We start from the raw sequence: 22,133 nt of genomic DNA, 5'->3' as shown, positions 1-22,133 counted from the left end.
CGGTGGGTCCCAGGTGACAAATGGGATGGAACTAGCCTCTGCGCCTCGCACCATGTATCCTCAAATGGGCAGGAATGGTCTGATTTTCTCTGTACAGGGTCCAGGAGTGATTGTTGAGACTGTGGTTTCTGCTGAAGGCTTCATATCTGGCATCTAGAGCTTATCATCCATCAAGTGTTCCTTTTTTTAGGGGAGGCAGGTAATTATGAGCACTGGACACAGAGGAGAGGGGAAGATCAGAGAAAAGGAAAGCAATAGGCTTTAGTTTAAAGCAGGTTAAACAAGACATTGGTAACATGCCCTTGGCCATGGAATACAGGAACGTCCTAGTTTTTCCCCCTGTCATCAAGGTCCGCCCTTAAATGAAGAAGAAAGTTTCCAGATGTTAGTCCTGCTCTTCTTGGGCAGCTCTCTGGAAAGAACAGCCCCCACTATGCTAAGTCTACTTGGTTCCCACCCTGGACCACAACCTGTGTCTCAGCCTGGCCCACTCACGCAGGGCATCTCAGGATCACTAACTTCACCTTGTACAAAACTGCACTGGTCAGAAAGTGGGGCCAAATTCAGACAGGCTTAACAATTCCTTGTATATTTTTCAAAGTGCTTTTGTTGCATGTTTCATTTTCTGCTGTACATGGCAATAAATATTTGTTGCTTTGGTCTGTACAAAAAGTCTGTGAGGAAGGTAAAACAGATGTTATCTAAATGGACAAACAATAAATACAGAGAAGTATCTTGTTTTGAGTCCCCCAGACAATAGCAAGAGTGCCTGAAAAACTCAGGTCTTTTTGATTCATGGTCCAAAATCTATACCATATTGTCACCTTTCAAGTTGTCACTTAAATACATTAAGTACCAAGAATCGATGTTCAGGAGTCCCACAATGAGCCTGCATGCCATAGCTCTCTAAACGAGAATGTGAAAGTCCCAGGAACTCATATATAGAAAGCTATTTATTTCCTATAGAAAACACCAAAAAAACCCAAAACAAAACAAAACAAAACAGGCAAGAAAGAAAGAAGAAAAAAAAGAAACAAACAAAAGGTGGTCTTCCCCCTAAAGGCAGGCAGTATGGAAAACGTAGGACGTCTAGTTGCTGGAGTGGAAAACAGTAACATTCAGTTAACAATGGAATATTTAAAAAAAATAGTTTTCTTTTCAAATTGTAACCTGTGGTAACACATAGAAAAATGTACTAAACAAGCTTGATATAAAACAGAGTAAAATTTTCAAATAAGCCCAGGGAGAAAGCACAATGTTGGAAAGGATGAGGTACATGGGAAGAGAAGAAAAGATTTCGTACAAAACTACCTATTACAATACAGAAAAAAGTATAAAATGTTCCTGTTTTGGAACTTAAGTACAAAATGACACTGGCATTGGATCATTTCACTATCTAGCCTGAGGAGCGCTCAGAGGGTGGGGAGATGCCACATAGAACAAAAGGAATAGCAGTTTTTCATTCTCAGGTTGATCAGTACAAATTCCACCCGTTTTCCAGTTGAAAATCTCGCCTCCCTCTGTAACCTCTACCCCTAAGCCAAATCCATCCAGGAATCAAAATATTCTGTTAGGAAGTCCACAAACACCCTACACATAGGGGCTGGGATCTGTGCGTGCTGGAGCTAAATTTGGAAAATGGTAATAAACCTACAGGCTAAAATGGTGAACACATTCAGCCTTCAAAAAAAAAAAACAAAAACATATCCCTGTGAAATATATATATATATTAAATTCTCTGTGGTTAGAAACATATTTAAACTAGCTAGCCACAGACCAAACTAGACCTGCATTCATCCAATGCTGGAATTTTATGCTAAAGACTGAGGTCCTTCTTCTTGGTCAGAAGTAGGTAGCAGTAAAAGTGGTGCCTTGTCGCTCCACTAAACTGCTCCCTGGGTGGGTCTTCCCCATGTCATGTGTTGTGAGCACATGCAAGCCTCTGCTTTTAAGGAAAAGACTGCCTGGGACTTTGGGGTCCATCCAGGGCTCACGTGTTGTGCCTCAGGAGAGGAAGAAGCTACAGATGATAAAACAGCCTTGTACAGAAGCAGACGGATTTCACAAAGGGGCATATAAATAGGAAAAGTCCTGGAGGAGGGAATTACGCAGGTGCCCCAAAGTCCAGTTTACAGTCACTTTCCCAGTGACATATCTTGAAAATCCTGTGTTTATGTATGTGTGCGTGTATATGCTGGTGGTTTTCATCCCTACCTTTTTGCCCACGTCCTTTCCTACCTCTTAGTAAGGCCTAACAACAAGAGTTTACATGAAATCAAGAGTCTTTCCAAGCTTCTCTCAGGCCCCTAATTAGAGACTGAGTGAGGCTGGAGCCCTTTGAAAATAAGATGGCAGAACTGAAAAAGTGAAAAGCAGTCTCTCTCTTCAGCTTAGGGATGTCCCTCACCCCTTTCACAGCACCAAAGTTTCTTTGCAAAAATAGTATCTGAGATACAAAAGGAAAGGCAGATGTGCTTGTGAGTGCATCTCTCCAGGGCCTGGTCCAGGATCAAGGACTTTACAAGAACAGAGGGTTGGGAGCAGCTGTTTCCAAGGTCTCTGGCCGTAGACAACAAAGAGCTGGTCTCCCACAAGTCCACGTCTGCTAACTGAGAGAGTCTTCACAAGAGCTTTCGGTGGAGGATTTCCCAGACCATCCGCTTCCGGAAGTAGGGCATGTGTTGCTGTAGGGACACAGAGACACCCTTATTTTCATTTCTTATATGCAGACCTAACACTCCTTTCCGTCTTGAGGTTTTCAACTAAAATAATCTCAGCTGAATTTCTGATCTTTCAAATGGCTCATTCTTTATCACATGTGATTTTTTTTCTTTCTATTGTTTTCTATTACTATCTTTATTGCTATTTTCCATTGTTGTAACCTTAGAAGTTTTGTTGGGCATTGCCAGGAGTCCCCAGGGTACACCCAAATGTCTCCAAGAATTTTGAGAACGGTGTCTATCAAGTCCTCTATGTTAAACTTTTAAGAGGATATGAGATCCGAGCTTGAAAATCAAAAACTCACTTTTTACAGGAGATGTTATAGGAACTGCAAGAGTGAGCTCCACCCAAGGGCTATGGTGGAAAAATCTTGTAAAGCCATTGATTTAAACAGAAGTAAAGAGTTAAGTGAAGGACACAGAATAACCCCCAATCTCTAGTCTCAATCCACCTTGGTCTCCGAAGGACCACATGGACAGAAATAAACAATCACAAACTATAAGAAGACTGACCAGCTGCATCAAGTGAGGGGCAGGGGAAGAGGGCAGCATAACAAATTATACTAGATCCAGGTGTGGCCTGTTCCAAAACTTAACTGCTACCCAAATAAAGGGAAACTATAGGAAACTTGCTCTGGTCCCAGTTCTCTGCTTCTCACAGGATTTGAGGTAGGTGGGAGAGATGGGCGGAGAAGAAGGCTCTGCCCATACATCACAATATGTGATATATGGTAACCCAGGATGTGGCCTATCACTACCCTTTTTCTTGTGAGGCGGCACAGGCAGTAACCACCCGTGTTATGAGCCACAAGCTGAAGCAGAGCCCCCTTAGTGGAGCAAGTGGAGGGAAAAACATCTATCTGGCAGCCTGGAGATGGGGTAGTCATAGAGCTCCCTCCTGAAGGCTTGGCTCACCTGTGTGAAGTTGATTGGTCTGTCTTTGGTAATGCAGTCAGCATATTTACAGGCAAACATGCCACAGTCGCTTCCATTCATCTGCTGTGGAATTTCCTGAAAGGCCAAAAACAATAAAAAAAGTGACATCTTTCCAAGCTTCCTTCTTTCTTATTTGATTATAAGTAAGAGCCAAAGGATATAAATTTTACAGGTTTCCCTGAATTTTGAAGAGATGACCCTGGTCCCCCACTCAGAACAACAAAGGCTCAGAGAAAAAAATTCAGCATCTCAGTCCAGCCTGTGTTATTTCATATTAATCACACAGGAGACTATCTTAGATTTCCATGACACCCAAGGGTGTAAAAGCTGGCCCCTCCCACAAGGGCCAAACAATCTGCAAACATTTCCCATAGACGAAAGTTTAGCAAAATAGCTGGGCATTTATAAAACCTAGTTCTTTATAAGAAACACAATACTAGTTTCCCACAGATAGCTTACTCTATCTTCCCCAAGGAACCAAACGACCAAGCTGAGGTGAGGCTAGACACTAACAAAGAAGGCCTCTGGGGACCAAGCAGTAAAATCCTTTTCTTTCTAATACCCTAGTCTCAGGATTTCCATCTCATCAAGGAGAAATGTACCTGGCTTTTCTTGCTGAAGAGTTGCCAGCCATTGGTGTCAAACTCTTTCCTTTTCTTGTCAATGCTTTCTTGCTTCAGGTATTGCCTAAAGGTATTGGGAGAGAATGAGATGAGCTTGGGGAGCAGTGATGACAGCTGCCACTGCAAGAATGGGGCTGACAATCCTTAGGAAGAGTTTTCTTCTGCGCGTCTAAGGAAAACAGTATATACTACTGGGCAGAGAATCTTTGGACTGCTAAGCTTCCTTTGGAGGTCCCACAATTCAGGCCTGCCCTGTCAACCCAAGAGAAGCATGACATCTGCCTTTGATACCCAGGCTCTTTCTACCTACTGTCCGTCCTGAGGAACAAGTTCTGATTCTTCTCCTTGGTTTATATGGGCCTACAGAACTCAATCTAATGGAAGAAAAATGTTTCTCCAGCAACACTGAGGTATTTATTTATTTATAGTCTTGATTCTCCTGTGTGAAAATTCAATCCAAATCAACAATTTGTTGAGTGCATACCTCATATACAGCACTCTTCTTAAGTGTGAACTGCTCACCATTCTGGAACCCAGCCCCCTCCTGGCTGCCAAAATGGTACAGTGAGGAATAGACATTTTGGAAAGAGAAACAGATGGGATATAAAGAGATTTGCATTCTGGTTCCCAGTTGAGCCACTAACTAGTAGGACCTGAGCAAATGTAAGTTACCTCTGTGGGTCTTGGTTTCTTCATCTGAAAATTTAGGAGGTTGGAGTAGATGATTTCTAAGTAGTTTCTATATCTATATGTATATATCCACTGTATATTTAGAGCACTGGGACAGTAATTATCCCCATTAGGGTGTATTTTTAGTATTATATTATTATTAAGCTTTACTTACTTAGATGGAAAATACCCATTCTTATTCAAGATAAAGATTTCCTTTATTAATCACTACATTGAAGGGATCAGAGAACTGAGTTCAATAGCTGGAAAAACATAACATATACCCAACATCAAACTCTTTGTCCTCAACTCCCTACTTACAAGAGGATCCTGCAGGCTTCATTGTTTATCCCACCCATGGAGTCGTAATAGGTAATATTCTTCTTTCTAAAGTCTACAACCTGGGAATTAAAAAAAAAAAAATCTGTGTTTATGAAGTGAAGAAAACTGGTTTCTCAGTTTTTTCCTTCCCTGGAATTTGGAACCTTCTGCCAGATTTCCTATGATATCATGACAAGTTTGATGGATGCTTAGCATTATACCATGCTTAATCTGCAGAGGAGAGAACAGGGGGATTATTTACTCAGAACTACAATGGGGGCTAATTGACTGGTGGCTCCAGTAATTGCCCTGAAACCTTTTTCTAGTATTCAGGTTCTCCATCTGCACTGTGGGTAACAGTGAAGACAAAACATGCTCTTCAGAGAACGTAAGTCGAGTGAGATAATTTCCATACATTTTCTGAAAGATGGTAAAAGAGTCTAGGTTTTGTTTCTTTACTTGGAGAATTTCCTTTTGGCTTATGCTTTTCAAAGGTAACTCAAAACAGACTGTGAAATATTTTTATACTTTTATTAATATATTAAGCTCATGTATCCATGTTCTCAGAGTCATAAAAAATATTAAATTACCAAGTATGCAAGACAAGTCATGATTAGGCAGAAAATAACAGTCATAGAATCTGAGTTGGCAGCATCATTAAGAAGTCACTTTTACTCCCCATGCCTTGCCTTTAGCCTGCTTTGACTTATAACTCCCTTTTAAAATATTTCCAGAAAAGGAAAACTCCACAGCTTTCTTCCAAGACTAAGTATCTCCCACTCTTGACAGGGAGTTCACCGATCTATCCAATTTTTAGACAACTAAATGCTACTTTTTCTGTCAGTCATCTAGTGAAAATGTAGAACTAATATTCACTACTCTCTGTGTATTCTATAATTATATAGATTTCTTTTAAATTTTATCAGTGATAAAAGAGGCACTCACAGCAAGACACCAGTGCACTCCCAGGTGAATGGGCACCAAAAGAATGTCAACAGAAAAGACATCCACTTTCTTGGTCCAACGTTTCACTGCTTGATAACCAGCCGTTTTTAACTTAGTGAAAAAAAAGGTATTAAATGCATGCACACTTGGCAATCCCTTCTCTTTACTTCGCTCCATCAGCATATTCATGTAGAAATTGATGATCTGTGGGAAGAAAGTATATGTATTAAAATAGATACTCCAGCCTTTCAAAATAGTTGTGCTGTGAGAAGGAAACACAGCGGCTATATTGCACAGCATAGGTTAGTTTCCTAATCAATTCAATTATGACTTCAACACCCAACAGCCTCATGTCCCTATATCAAATTCTGACTAGAAGGGAGGAAGGGGTTGAGGTGGTTATAAACAGTGAAAACAGAAAAAGCTGATGTGTGTGTGTGTGTGTGTACACACACACACACACACACACACACACATATGTGTATATATATGGGTCCGGATACATATGGGAAGATGTTGGCCGGACTTGTAGAAGACTGAAGATCAGGTTAAAAAAACTGGAAAATGAGGAGGAAGGGGTGGTACAAGGTGAGACTCAGAGAAAAGGAAAGGAAGGAGTACAGGCAGTTTAATGAGGTACACACTAGCAGTTCCTTTAATCTATCGGGACTGTGCGAGTAATTTAAATAAATCCTGAGCTCAGAGTCTAGTGTTAATAAAGCTAAGATCAGTAGTTCAATCCTCCTATGTAGGTCTCCTGATTCTGCACAAAGATAGAAAATTCCGCTCCATGACTAAGGATTGCATTTTCAGCCTAACAAGCCACGTAGCAGAAGCAAACTGTTTTGGCCTCAAGTAGAATTGAGTGACAGAATAAACCATCAACTATACTGGAAAAACATCTCTAAACTGGCAGTAGCTCAGCAATGTCACCTTTATAGAGGCAGACATGGATATAGTATAACCTACATTACATGAGACCTGAAAGTAAAATGACACACATGAAGAGTAAAGTTCTCCCCCAGAAACTATATGGTTAGCTGCCTCATTTTTGTTGATTTCATTTATGCCTTCAATATCAAGTACAAGTGAAAGAAATTAAAATGCTTGATGCAGGAGATACGTTAATGAAACAATGTGTTCTCTAACAATGACTATGTTGTCCATGGTTCCTTTAAGTCCAGGACTCCTTGGTACCAAAGCTTGAAAGTTACTGTGCCGGAAGTTACTGCATACTTACTTTATGTGGCCAGCTGAGGTCAGGCCAGTGTCTGTCAACTGCAAGGAATGAATGGGCTAACTGATCCAAAGCTTGGAAATATGACTAAGAAAACAGGCACATTTTTCAGAATGCTTTTTGGGGAAAGGGAAAACACCACCGTCCTTTGACAAATATTTACACACTAGAATGCCAGAGCAGTGAGCTACTGCCCAATAGTAGGCAACTACATACTGGGGAGGCAGCAGGGAACACTGCCAGGAACACACCGGAGCGTGGTCTAGACCAGAGAAAGGGCCTATAGACGAGGATGCCTAAGCAGCTGCAGGGAAACCACATTCACCATGAAGCAGAGCTCTGAGGGTGGTGGGAGGGAGAGCCAGGACTGAAGAAAGACACTGTTCTTCCTGCATCTCTGAACAGAACAACAGGCCCAGAGGACTCAGGTTGTGGTTAATTCTCTGCTGAGTGATGCCCAACAGGTAACTGGAGCTCAGTTATTTACAATAATGACAATGAATTATGACACAATTAGGATCACAGATTTCTCCAATCCAGGTTTTTAATCTAACCCTGCCCCCGAAGATAATGGTGCTAAAGGATGCTTCTCGGCTTGTGAAGGCAGCCAGGAATGCAGGAGGATCTTCTCAGCAAGCACAGATTTCACAGCTATAATCTACATCCTCTAGTGAGAGAAAATCAGCAGGAAGGGACTGATTCCTCTGGCATTCTATCCCACAATATTAGCCATGCTATGAGGCTAAATAAACCCTTCAATCCAGGGGGTGAAGTGAACAGGCAGACAACATGTCAGTCACTGTAAGCCAAACCCTCCAAGGGGCCAGACAAGTTATATATTACAACAGGCAACAAGGACTTAGGACGGAAGTAGAAGAAATCAGAGAGAGACAAGGATAGCCAAGCACATGAAAGCCACGGAGATATATCTCCCCCAGGTGCCCATCAGAGGGGTATACCACCTTTGGGATCGTTACCCTGAAGTGAAAAGGATGACATAAATGAGTGTCATGCTACACACGACTATCCTATTTTTCAGGAGGAAAGAGTGCCAGAAACCAATTAAGTTTAGCTGGACCTACACAGACTGAGCTGTTTGGCTTCTTATTTCATTTTGTTATTTTGAGAGAATGGACCTATAAAGCTAAAGACCAAGCCAGCTGAACAGGAACAGAGACCTAGTGATCAGGACACCACACTAAGAATCCCTCTTCCACTGCTTCAGTTCTGCCTCCAACCAAGGTTTCTCCACTGAGAGGGAAATGGCTTCCTCCAAAGTCAGCTCATTAATTAGCTCTATGGAGTGGTCTGGGTTCTTTTTCATTTCTACTGTATCTCAGTAGGAGGGAGTTTAGTGGCTTCAATGTTCCCTCCCATTAACTGAGGACATGTAATCTGACATCTGAGGCAGAATTTAGATCCGAGTTTTTCTCCTCAGTTTTTCAGCTCTTACTCTATACAAATGAGGAAAATTGCCATAGTTCAGCCAAGACACAATCATACCAAAAAAACAAGCTAGGAGTTAGGAGAACAAAAAGAATCCTACACGTCATCTCACAGAGGGCTGAAGATAAAGGAAAAAGAAATGAGAGAAGGGATCACAGTGCTTAAGATGAAAGAGGAGCAGTGATGGTCAGAGCATTTGCTTGTATTTTGTGAAGACAAGGGTCCCTCCCCTTGCATGGTGAGAGCCTCTCTGCACACAGGACTCTCTTAGCTTCAGAAGATCTTCAATTCCCTTTGGAATAGGGGGCTAGGAGTAATAAGTCAGCCCTATGCCTACTGTTTGTCTTGCACTTGTCCCTCTTTTGGGGGCCCACACTTGCCTCTGCTTGCTGCAGCTCCTGGTGCCTGAAGAGCTGCCCTTCCTGCTGCCTTCGCAGCTTTGGACATGAGTGCCTACTTGTCTATGCAGCCCTGTCTGGGGGTGGAATGGTTGTTTATAGTGTCTTATTCCTTTGTGATTTTATTTGAAGAGCTGCCAGGTTGAAGCTGAAAAAAGCTTCTCTTTAAAAGAAAAGCCTACCATGTTTTCAAACTAAGGACTCAATCCTTTTCCTGTATGTTACCACAATGACATAAATGACTGTTATTTGTATCCTCCTTCTCACGCAGTAAACCAGCCAAACTATTGTTTTCTCATGCATATAGAAGTAAAACATTTCACAATACAATCCTGACTTTAACCCTTTCCAATTTCACACTTTGAACCCTTATAATTGACTTAGGAAATAAATGTTCTAAAAGTCCTGAGCATGACAGTGTTCCTGAGCAGAGACCAAGATAACTTTCAGGGGGAAAAAAAGCTGTTTTCCTATTTTACCCCTCCAGATTTTCCCCTCTACATACTCATTCTGAATTTTTTTTTTTAAAGATTTAATTGTATTTATTTTTGGCTGTGTTGGGTTTTCGTTGCTGCGCACAGGCTTTCTCTAGTTGTGGCGAGTGGGGGCTACTCTTCCTTGTGGTGCGTGGGCTACTTGCGGTGGCTTCTCTTGTTGTGGAGCACAGGCTCTAGGCGCGCGGGCTTCAGTTGTTGCAGCACGCGGGCTCAGTAGTTGTGGCACACAGGCCCTAGAGCGCAGTCTCAGTAGTTGTGGCACACGGGCTTAGTTGCTCTGAGGCATATGGGATCTTCCTGGACCAGGGCTCGAACCCGTGTCCCCTGCATTGGCAGGCGGATTCTTAGCCACTGCGCCACTGGGGAAGTCTCGCTCATTCTGATTTTTAAATTAGACTTATCCTTGTCAACCAGAAAACCCGAAAGACTAACCAAGCAACAACCCCTGAATATTATGAGTCAGAAGGTCACTCACTCCTAAAAAGATCTAATCTAATAATATTATAGAAACCAAGAAGGCAGACTTCAGGTAAGCTCTATGTTACTGCATCCCTCACTGTGTCCATGCAAATTCAAGCAACAAATTATTAGATTTACTGCCAAGGTTTTAGAGAAAGAGAGGCAGGCAACATCTATTTTTATGGGGTCATGACAACTGTAATTATTCTCCCTGTGACCTCACATAAATCCCTGGTTTATCAATAGGACTAGTTCTACTAAGAAACACTTTAAAGAGGTAAACTATAATGATGTGGAATCTTCCCATGAGTCATGTTAGAAACACTATAACTTCCATTCTGGTCATTTTATTCCACATGTTAGAGTGCAGAGCATATCGTAGACCCCATCATATTCACTTAACTAATTTATCTCATTTTCTCTGATTTTTTTCCCTTCTTACGCAGTTTTTATTTCCTAAGGAAAAGCTACTCCCTGTGCTAGGTTTGTCTAGTTGGGCTTAATGTTTGGCAAGATGTTTCCTCTCTTACCAAGCATCACTTAGATTTAACTTCGCCTTGGAAACAGTTAATTATTGAGAGAGAGGTACTGAAATCTTCAACAGTGATTATAAATTTGTCTATTTCCCCTTCCAATTTTCTCAGTTTTTACTTCATCTATTTTGAAGTTCTGTTAGGTGTGTACATATCTAGGTTGTTAATCCTCTTGATGAACTTACCCGTTTACCATTATGAAAAGTCTATCACTGGTAATATGACTTGCTCTGAAATCTACTTGGTGTGATATGAATATAGTTACTTCATCTTTCCTTTGTTTAGTGTTGGCACGGTATATTTTTTCCATCCTTTTACTTTTAACCTATATGTGTCTTCATATTTAAAACAGGTTCCCTGTAGACATATTTTTTAACCTAATCTGACAATCTGTGCCTTTTAACAGGATGTTTATACTGTCCAGTACGGTAGCTACTAGCCAAATGTGACTCTTGAGCACTTGAAATATGACTAATGCAAGTTGTGTTGTAAGTGTAAAATACACACATTTTAAATAGAAGGTAAAATACTCATTAACAATATTTTCAGATTTATTACATGCCAAAATAACATATTTTGGATATATTGGGTTAAATAAAATATATTATAAAATTAGTTTTACCTGTTTCTTTTTACCTTTTTATTAATGTGACTACTAGAAAACTTAAAATTACATAGATGGCTCACATTATATTTCTACTGGGTGTGCTGGGTTAGGTCATTTACATTTAATGTGATTACTGAGATGGCTGGTTTTAAATCCACCATCATGTTCTTCTTTTACTATTTGTCCCATCTGTTCTTTGTATCCTTCCTCTTTCCCTGCCTTCCTTTGGATTGGGTATCTTTTAATTCCATTTTATCTCCATTACTGGCTTATAACGATACCTCTGTTTTTTGTTTTTGTTTTTAACTGGTTGCTCTAGGATTTATATGTCTTTAACTTATTGTAGTCTACCTTCGTATAACATTATACCACTTCATGTATTGTATAGGAGCCTTAAACAAGTATGTACTTCCATTTTTCCCCTCCTTTGTGTTATGATTGTCATATACTTTACTTCAACATGTTATAAACCCCACAGTATGTTGTTTTATTTTTGACTTGTCAATCGTCTTTCAGAGATATTTAAAACTGAGAGCATTTCCACTGCTCTTCACTCCTTGTGTAGACTGAAACTTTTACCTCATATTTTTCTTCTGCCTGACAAATATCTTTTAACATTTTTATGGTAGAAGTCTGCTGGTGATGAATTCTTTCAGCATTTGTTTGCCTAAAAAAGTATAGCCTTATTTTTTGAAAGATATATTTGCTGGTATAGAATTTAGGTTGCCAAGCTTTTTTTTTTTTCCTCCTTCAGAACTTTAAAGATATAGCTATATTGTCCTCTGGCCTACATGGTTTCTGACAGATCTTTGTTCCTCTGTACATGATATGTCTCTTTTCCTCTGGTTGCTTTCATTAGTTTTCTCTTTATCAGTGGTCTTTAGCAATTTGATTATTATACATTTCACTATGGTGTTTCTTCTACTTGAGGTATGCTGAATTTCTTGGATCTGTCAGTATATTTCCAGATTTGGAAAATCTTCCACCGTTATTTCTTTAAACATTTTTTTCTGATACCACTTATACCCCACCTTCCCTTCTGGGACTTCAATTACATGCTTAGGCTTGACACTGCCCCAGAGCTTGCTAAGCTCTAGTCATCTTTCCTCAGCCTTTTTTCTATTTCATTTGAACGGTTCCTATTGCTCTATTTTCAAGTTCACTAACTGTTCCTTCCACAGTGTCTAATATGTTAATCTCATCTCATGTATTTTTCATTTCAGATACTGTATTTTTCATCTCTAGAAGTTCAATTTGGGTCTTTTATATTTTCCATTTTTCTCCTCATAATGTCCACTTTCCTCTACTTTCCTGAACATGTGAATATGTTTATGATATCTGTTTTAATATCTTTCTTGGCTAATCCTATCATTTTTGTCTTTTCTGGGTATTTCTATAGTGACTGTTTTTTCCCTTTGTTATATTTTTCTTCTATTTGCATGCCTGAGAATTTTTAATTGGATGCTAGACATTGTGAATTTCATGTTGTTGGGTTTTGTTGTTACCAGAATTTGCTGTGTTCCTTTAAATATTGTTGGGCTTTGTTCTGTGATATAGTTAAGTTAGTTGGATCAGTTTCAAGCTTTCAAGACTTGTATTTAAGCTTGTTACCATGGGTTCAGGCGGCCTTTATTCTAGGGTCACTTTGGCCCCACTCTTGAAGCAATGCCCTTTTGAGGACTCTATTCAATGCCCCACAACTTTTCTACTCTAGATGGTTGGGACATGAACTATTCTTGGCACCTGTGTTAGCTCTCAGGCTTGTTCTGATTCCTTCTTCCTGGTGGTTCTTTCTCCAGGCTCTGGTAGTTTCTTCCCATATATGTACAGATCAGTACTCAGCCAAAGATTTGAGAGGGGCCCACTGCACATCTCTGGAGCTTTTTTCTCTTTGTTCAGCAACTTCCCCTCCAGTATTTATCTCACAAACCTTAGCCACTTTGGCCTCCCTGAACTCTGTCTCCTCCACTCACAAGACTGCCAGGCACTGCCAGGCTTTACCAGCTCTCTCCCCTCAGCACACCACCCCAGTAAGCTGTGGAAATCATAGGCTCATCCTTTTCATTTCCCTTCTCTCAGGAATCACTGTTATCCAATGTCTGAAAATTCTTGCTTGATGTTTTATCTAGTTTTCTAGTTAAGTTGAAAGAGTAAATCTGATCCATTTTATTCTATCAAGACCAGAAGAAGTCAGATTCATTTACTTGTATGCCTAAATAATTTCCATGTATTTCTAAATTTATCTGATGCTTTATAAAACAACTTTTAGGCCCTCTAAGAAGCAGAATTAGCAGGCCATAAAGAGAAACACAAAGCCTAAAGTAGTCCTCTCCTCAGGATCATTAACCTAAAATCTTAGACTTGGATTCCAGAAGTTATTCAACTCAATCTCCAGGAAATAATAATTTCTAGTACTGACATACACTTAAAAATATTTCCTTTTGTTTAATTGTGACTTTCAATCTACTTTTGCAACTAATTCCTCCTCTCTTTAACCCTGTCTTCCTTCCCTTAATTAGAAATTTCTTTTAATAACTAATCACCAGACCTGGTAAAGAAATCCCCATCTATATGTTATTAGCTTTCCAGCCTCATCTTCTATTCTTTACAAGGCAGCCACTTCCCACATTCCAATTTTGAGAAGTTTCATTTTCTTATAGTAAGGTAAAATGTTAATCCTGTCAATCATTAGTCCTTTGAAGCTGTATAGAATTTAACTATTCACCTATACAAAAATCCATTCTTGGGCTTCCCTGGTGGTGCAGTGGTTGAGAGTCCACCCGCCAATGCAGGGGACGCGGGTTCGTGCCCGGTCCGGGAGGATCCCACCTGCTGCGGAGCGGCTGGGCCCGTGAGCCATGGCCGCTGAGCCTGCGCGTCCGGAGCCTGTGCTCCGCGGCGGGAGAGGACACAACAGTGAGAGGCCCACGTACCGCAAAAAAAAAAATCCATTCTTAAAAACATGTTGGGGGCGGCGGAGTCGAGATGGCATACTAGGGGGACGCGGAATTCACGCCTCCTCACAAGTAGGGCACCTACCAGGCACCAGTGGGGGACCACGGACACCTAAGGGGGTGGGAGGAACCCCCAGCAACTGGGTAGGACGTGGGTCATTGGGGGAAGGAAGGGGGAGTAGAGGTGGAGGCAGGATGGGATTGGTGCCCCGAGGGGTGGCTGAGGGAGGAGAAGGGGTAAATCGGGGAACCACTGGGAGGGTAGAGGATCAAAATGGAGTGTGGCCAGGTTTCCGCTGCCCACTTGAACCCCCAGGAACCTGCTGAGATCCCGGGCCTGATCCTCTGCCCACTGAGGCCCCCTCCATCCACGCGGGTCCTGAGGGAGTGGGAGGGAGGGAAGGGGGAGCAAAAGTTAAGGCCGGACCTCCAGGACCAGCACCCCTGAGGGGTGACTGGGGGAGGGGAAGAGTTCCTACAACCAGCGGGACCCACCCACGGTTAGGGGTCCAGGAGCAACAGGAGACCCTGGGGGAGATAGTGGGGGAGGGGCACGAAGGAACGGAAGGGAACAGGGCCAGTACTTTCCTGTCCACTTAGGCACCTGGAAGCCTGTTGGGCTCCCAGGCCTAATCCACTGCCCTCGGAGCCTCCCTCCTGCAGTGCAGAGCCCAAGCCCCACCCCTACACCCCCACCCAGGGCCCTGACTCTACACTCGGAGACCCCCTCCAATGAACTGGGCCTAAACCCCACCCACACACCCTCACTCAGCGCCCTACCTCCAAACTCCGGAACTTCACACTCCTGAGGCCCTCCTTTCGACATGCTGCCTCTCCTCTTCCCCACAGGTCCTAAGCAGAGGCCACGCCCCACACTTAAATGTCACTCACCTAGGCCCCACCCCATGCTCAAATGTCACCCCCCACCCGCCTAGGCCCTGCCCCACCCTAAACACCGCCCCTGCCTAAGTGCCACCCCAGCCTAAACTCCGCCCCCATGGCCAAGGCTTTTTTTTTTTTCCTTTTTTCCTCTTTTAGATTGGGGTTCTGTTTTACCTTGTTGATTCATTGTTGTTGATTCTTTTATATTTTTATTTTTACTAATAAATCTTTTATTTTTCTAATTTTATTTTATTCTTTATACTTTGTTAGTGATCTCTCCTTTTGGCTTTGCCTTTTCTTTTTCTCCTTTTGCCTTTGCCTTTTCTTCCTTTTTTCTGTTGTGGTTTTATTTTGCCTTGTTGCAGTTGTTTCAATTATACTTTAACTTTTCCTAATATATTTATCTTTCTACTTTTATTTTATCTTTTATTCTTTGATATTGTACTGCTCCTTTTTTTCTTTCTTCTTCTTTTTTTTTTTACTGTTGCACAAACCTTGTGGGATCTTGGTTCCCAGGGTGGAGGTTGGGCCCAAGCTCCCGTAGTGGGAGCTCTGAGTCCAAACCACTGGACTAACAGGAACCTCAGACCCCAGGTAATATTAATCAGAGTGAGACCTCCTGGAGGTCCTCATCTCAACACAAAGACCCAGCTCTATCCAACTGCCTGCAAACTCCAGTGCTGGACGTCTCAGGCCAAACAACCAGTAAGACAGGAATACAGCACCAACCATCAAAAAAAAACAAAAACTGAAACAACAAAACAATATGTTATAAAGGAAGGAGCAAGGTAAAACCTACAAGACCAAATAATGAAGACGAAATAGGCAAACTACCCGAAAAAGAATTCAGAGGAACGATAGTAAAGATAATCCAAAATCTTGGAAACAGAATAGAGAAAATGCAAGAAACATTTAACAAGGATCTAGAAAAACTAAAGAGAAAACAAACAGTGATGAACAACACAATTGCTGAAATTAAAAATACTCTAGAAGGAATCAATAACAGAATAATTGAGACAGAAGAATGGATAAGTGAGCTGGAAGTCAAAATGGTGGAAATAATTGCCAGGGAGCAGAATAAAGAGAAAAGAATGAAAAGAACTGAAGACAGTCTCATAAACACACCAACATTCGAATTATAGGGGTCTCAGAAGAAGAAGAGAAAAAGAAAGGGTCTGAGAAAATATTTGAAGACAGTACAGTCAAAAACTTCCCTAACATGGGAAAGGAAATAGTGAATCAAGTCCAGAGAGAACCATATAGGATAAACCCAAAGAGAAACACTCTGAGACACATATTAATCAAACTATCAAAAATTAAATACAAAGAAAAACTATCAAACTATCAAAAATTAAATACAAAGAAAAAATATTAAAAGCAGCAAGGAAAAAGCAACAAATAACATACAAGGGAATCCCCATAAGGTTAACAGCTAATTTTTCAGCAGAAATTCTGCAAGCCAGAAGGGAGTGGCAGGACATATTTAAACTGATGAAAGAGAAAAACCTACAACCAAGATGACACAACTCAGCAAGGATCTCATTCAGATTCGAGGGAGAAATTAAAACCTTTACAGATAAACAAAAGTTACGAGAATGTTACGAGAATTCAGCACCATCACACCAGCTTTACAACAAATGTGAAAGGAACTTCTCGAGGCAGGAAACACAAGAGAAGGAAAAGACGTATAAAAACAAAGGCAAAACAATTAAGAAAATGGTAATAGGAACATACATATCCATAATTACCTTAAATGTAAATGGATTAAATGCTCCAACCAAAAGACATAGACTGGCTGAATGGATACAAAAACAAGACCTGCACATATGCTGTCTACAAGAGACCCACTTCAGACCTAGGGACACATACAGACTGAAAGTGAGGGGATGGAAAAAGATATTCCACGCAAATGGAAATCAAAAGAAAGCTGGGGCTTCCCTGGTGGCGCAGTGGTTGGGAGTCCGCCTGCCAATGCAGGGGACACAGGTTCATGCCCTGGTCCGGGAAGATCCCACATGCCGCGGAGCGGCTGGGCCCGTGAGCCATGGCCACCGAGCCTGCGCATCCGGAGCCTGTGCTCCGCAACGGGAGAGGCCACAACAGTGAGAGGCCTGCATACCGAACCAAAAAAACAAAAGAAAGCTGGAGTAGCAATTCTCACATCAGACAAAATAGACTTTAAAATAAAGGCTATTACAAGAGACAAAGAAGGATACTACATAATGATCAAGGGATCAATCCAAGAAGATATAACAATTGTAAGTATTTATGCACCAAATATAGGAGCACCTCAATACATAAGGCAAATGCTAACAGCCATAAAATGGGAAATCAACAGTAACACAATAATAGCAGGGGACTTTAACACCCTACTTTCACCAATGGACAGATCATCCAAAATGAAAATAAATAAGAAAACACATCTCTAAATGACACATTAAACAAGATGGACTTAATTGATATTTACAGGACATTCTATCCAAAAACAACAGAATATACTTTCTTCTCAAGTGCTCATGGAACATTCTCCAGGATAGACCATATCTTGGGACAACAAATGTGTTGGGACAACAAAAGCCTTGGTAAATTTAAGAAAATTGAATCGTATCAAGTATCTTTTCTGATCACAATGCTATGAGACTAGATATCAATTACATGGAAAAATTTGTAAAAAATACAAACACATGGAGGCTAAACAATACACTACTTAATAACCAAGAGATCACTGAAGAAATCAAAGAGGAAATAAAAAAATACCTAGAAACAAATGACAATGAAAACACGATGACCCAAAACCTATGGGATGCAGCAAAAGCAGTTCTAAGAGGGAAGTTTAGAGCAATATAATCCAACCTCGAGAAATAAGAAACATCTAAAATAAACAACCTAACCTTACACCTAAAGCAATTAGAGAAAGAAGAACAAAAAAACCCCCAAAGTTAGCAGAAGGAAAGAAATCATAAAGATCAGATCAGAAATAAATGAAAAAGAAATGAAGGAAACAATAGCAAAGATCAATAAAACTAAAAGCTGGATCTTTGAGGACATAAACAAAATTGATAAACCATTAGCCAGACTCATCAAGAAAAAAGGGAGAAGACTCAACTCAACAGAATTAGAAATGAAAAAGGAGAAGTAACAACTGACACTGCAGAAATACAAAGGATCATAAGAGATTACTACAAGCAACTCTATTCCAGTAAAATGGACAACCTGGAAGAAATGGACAAATTCTTAGAAAAGCACAACCTTCCGAGACTGAACCAGAAAGAAACAGAAAACATAAACAGACCAATCACAAGCACTGAAATGGAAATTGTGATTAAAAATCTTCCAGCAAACAAAAGCCCAGGACCAGATGGCTTCACAAGCAAATTCTATAAAACATTTAGAGAAGAGGTAACACCTATCCTTCTAAAACTCTTCCAAAATATAGCAGAGGGAGAAACACTCCCAAACTCATTCTAAAAGGCCACCATCACCCTGATACGAAAACCAGACAAAGATGTCACAAAAAAAGAAAACTACAGGCCAATATCTCTGATGAACATAGATTCAAGAATCCTCAACAAAATACTAGCAAACAGAATCCAACAGCACATTAAAAGGATCATACACCCTGATCCAGTAGGGTTTATCCCAGGAATGCAAGGATTCTTCAATATATGCAAATCAATCAATGTGATACACCATATTAACAAACTGAAGGAGAAAAACCATATGATCATCTCAGTAGATGCAGAAAAAGCTTTCAAGAAAATTCAACACCCATTTATGATAAAAAGCCTCCAGAAAGTAGGCACAGAGGGAACCTACCTCACATAATAAAGGCTATCTATGACAAACCCACAGTCAACATCGTTCTCAATGGTGAAAAATTGAAACCATTTCCACTAAGATCAGGAACAAGACAAGGTTGCCCACTCTCACCACTATTATTCAACATAATTTTGGAAGTTTTAGCCACAGCCATCAGAGAAGAAAAAGAAATAAAAGGAATCCAAATCAGAAAAGAAGAAGTAAAACTGTCACTGTTTGCAGATGACATGATACTATACATAGAGAATCCTAAAGATGCTACCAGAAAACTACTAAAGCTAATCAATGAATTTGGTAAAGTAGCAGGATACAAAATTAATGTACAGAAATCTTTTGCATTCTCATACACTAATGATGAAAAACCTGAAAGAGAAATTAAGGAAACACTCCCATTTACCATTGCAACAAAAAGAATAAAATACCTAGGAATAAACCTACCTAAGGAGACAAAAGACCTGTTTGCAGAAAACTATAAGGCACTGATGAAAGAAATTAAAGATGATACAAACAGATGGAGAGATATACTACGTTCTTGGATTGGAAGAATCAACATTGTGAAAATGACTATACCACCAAAAACAATCTACAGATTCAATGCAATCCCTATCAAACTACCACTGGCATTTTTCACAGAACTAGAACAAAAAATTGCACCATTTGTACGGAAACAAAAGACCCCGAATAGTCAAAGCAATGTTGAGAAAGAAGAACTGAGCTGGAGGAATCAGTCTCCTGGGCTTCAGACTATACTACAAAGCTACAGTAATCAAGGCAGTATGGCACTGGCACAAAAACAGAAATAATGATCAATGGAAAAGGATAGAAGCCCAGAGATAAACCCACACACATATGGTCACCTTATCTTTGATAAAGGAGGCAAGAGTATACAATGGAGAAAAGACAGCCTCTTCAATAAGTGGTGCTGGGAAAACTGGACAGCTACATTTAAAAGAATGAAATTAGAACACTTCCTAACACCATACACAAAAATAAACTCAAAATGGATTAAAGACCTAAATGTAAGGCCAGACACTATAAAACTCTTAGAGGAAAACATAGGCAGAACACTCTATGACATAAATCACAGCAAGATCCTTTTTGACCCACCTCCTAGAGAAATAGAAACAAAAACAAACAAATGGAACCTAATGAAACTTAAAAGCTTTTGCACAGCAAAGGAAACCATACACAAGATGAAAAGATAACCCTCAGAATGGGAGAAAATATTTGCAAACGAAGCAACTGACAAAGGATTAATCTCCAAAATATACAAGCAGCTCATGCAGCTCAATATCAAAAAAACAAACAACCCAACCCAAAAATGGGCAGAAGAACTAAACAGACATTTCTCCAAAGAAGATATACAGATTGCCAACAAACACATGAAAGGATGCTCAACATCACTAATCATTAGAGAAATGCAAATCAAAACTACAACGAGGTATCACCTCACACTGGTCAGAATGGCCATCATCAAAAACTCTACAAACAATAAATGTTGGAGAGGGTGTGGAGAAAAGGGAACCCTCTTGTCCTGTTGGTGGGAATGTAAATTGATACAGCCACTATGGAGAACAGTATGGAGGTTCCTTAAAAAACTACAAATAGAATTACCATATGACCCAGCAATCCCACTACTGTGCATATACCCTGAAAAAGCATAATTCAAAAAGAGTCGTGGGGGCTTCCCTAGTGGCGCAGTGGTTAAGAATCCACCTGCCAATGCAGGGGACATGGGTTCGAGCCCTGGTCTGGGAAGATCCCACATGCCACGGAGCAACTAAGCCCGTGCGCCACAACTACTGAGCCTGCACTCTAGAGCCCGCAAGCCACAACTACTGAAGCTCTTGTGCCTAGAGCCCATGCTCTGCAACAAGAGAAGCCACGACAATGAGAAGCCTGCGCACCGCAACGAACAGTAGCCTCCACTCACCACAACTAGAGAAAGCCCGAGCACAGCAACAAAGACCCAATACAGCCAAAAATAAAAACAAATAAATAAAAATATTTTAAAGTAAAAAATAAAAAACAGAGTCATGTACCACAATGTTCATTGCAGCTCTATTTACAATAGCCAGGACATGGAAGCAACCTAAGTGTCCAGGGACAGGTGAATGGATAAAGAAGAAGTGGCACATGTATACAATGGAATATTACTCAGCCATAAAAAGAAACGAAATTGAGTTATTTGTAGTGAGATGGATGGACTGAGAGTCTGTCACACAGAGTGAAGTAAGTCAGAAAGGGAAAAACAAATACCGTATGCTAACACAGATACGTGGAATCTAAAAAACAATGGCTGTGATGAACCTAGGGGCAGGACAGGAATAAAGACACAGATGTAGAGAATGGACTGGAGGACATGGGGAGGGGGAAGGGTAAGTTGGGACGAAGTGAGAGAGTAGCATTGACATATATACACTACCAAATGTAAAACAGATAGCTAGTGGGAAGTAGCTGCATAGCACAGGGAGATCAGTTCAGTGATTTGCGACCACCTAGAGGGGTGGGATAAGGAGGGTGGGAGGGAGACGCAAGAGGGAGGGGATATGGGGATATACGTATGCATATAGCTCATTCACTTTGTTATACAGCAGAAACTAACACAACACTGTAAAGCAATTATACTCCAATAAAGATGTTAAGGGAAAAAAAAAAACATGTTAGAAAGCCTAATGTGTGAACAGGCACTGTGGCCTACTCTTCTTTTAGGAAAGAGAGCAGAGAAAGGGTAGCCCAATGGCTTTCTGTACATATCCCAAAGACAGGACTTCTGGATTTTACTTCCCTTATAAACTAAACCTGATCCCTTTCATTTCTAGGACCTTATACTCCTTGTCTATAAAACAGTAGAAATAACGTGTCAACCACCTTCTTTTGGAGAAAATTTTAATGCAGCCTATAAAACTGACACGAGAAATGAAAAGAAAAGAAATGGTTATTAATGAAAATATCTGTTTGCGGGAAGGAGAATAGCATTGAAGAGAGAGCAAATTACTTGCAAAAGATTGAGAGTTCACAATTGAGAAATGGAATTAAGTATTTTAAAATGATTATGAATAATTAAGGATATCTACTAATTCCCCT

The 22,133-nt window shown here is 40.6% G+C and overlaps 1 protein-coding gene across 4 annotated transcripts in view; it reads right to left on the bottom strand.

Moving 5' to 3' along the window:
* Positions 1–570: 570 nt before the first annotated feature.
* SENP1 (SUMO specific peptidase 1) overlaps positions 571–22,133 on the bottom strand; it is a 59,968-nt gene continuing 38,405 nt past the window's right edge. For all 4 annotated transcript variants that reach the window (XM_032644598.1, XM_032644597.1, XM_032644599.1 and 1 more), the window contains 5 exons: positions 6,215–6,418; positions 5,270–5,349; positions 4,259–4,343; positions 3,636–3,731; positions 571–2,684 (listed from right to left, as the gene is read on the bottom strand). In XM_032644598.1, the coding sequence (XP_032500489.1) occupies positions 2,622–2,684; positions 3,636–3,731; positions 4,259–4,343; positions 5,270–5,349; positions 6,215–6,418 (528 nt within the window). In that variant the 3' untranslated portion in view covers positions 571–2,621. The remainder of the gene's footprint in view (positions 2,685–3,635; positions 3,732–4,258; positions 4,344–5,269; positions 5,350–6,214; positions 6,419–22,133) is intronic.

This window comes from Phocoena sinus, chromosome 10 (genome assembly GCF_008692025.1).
Source record: "Phocoena sinus isolate mPhoSin1 chromosome 10, mPhoSin1.pri, whole genome shotgun sequence".
Taxonomy (NCBI): domain Eukaryota; kingdom Metazoa; phylum Chordata; class Mammalia; order Artiodactyla; family Phocoenidae; genus Phocoena; species Phocoena sinus.
Note: the sequence above shows the minus strand (reverse complement) of the source record. Positions and strands in the feature narration are given on the sequence as shown.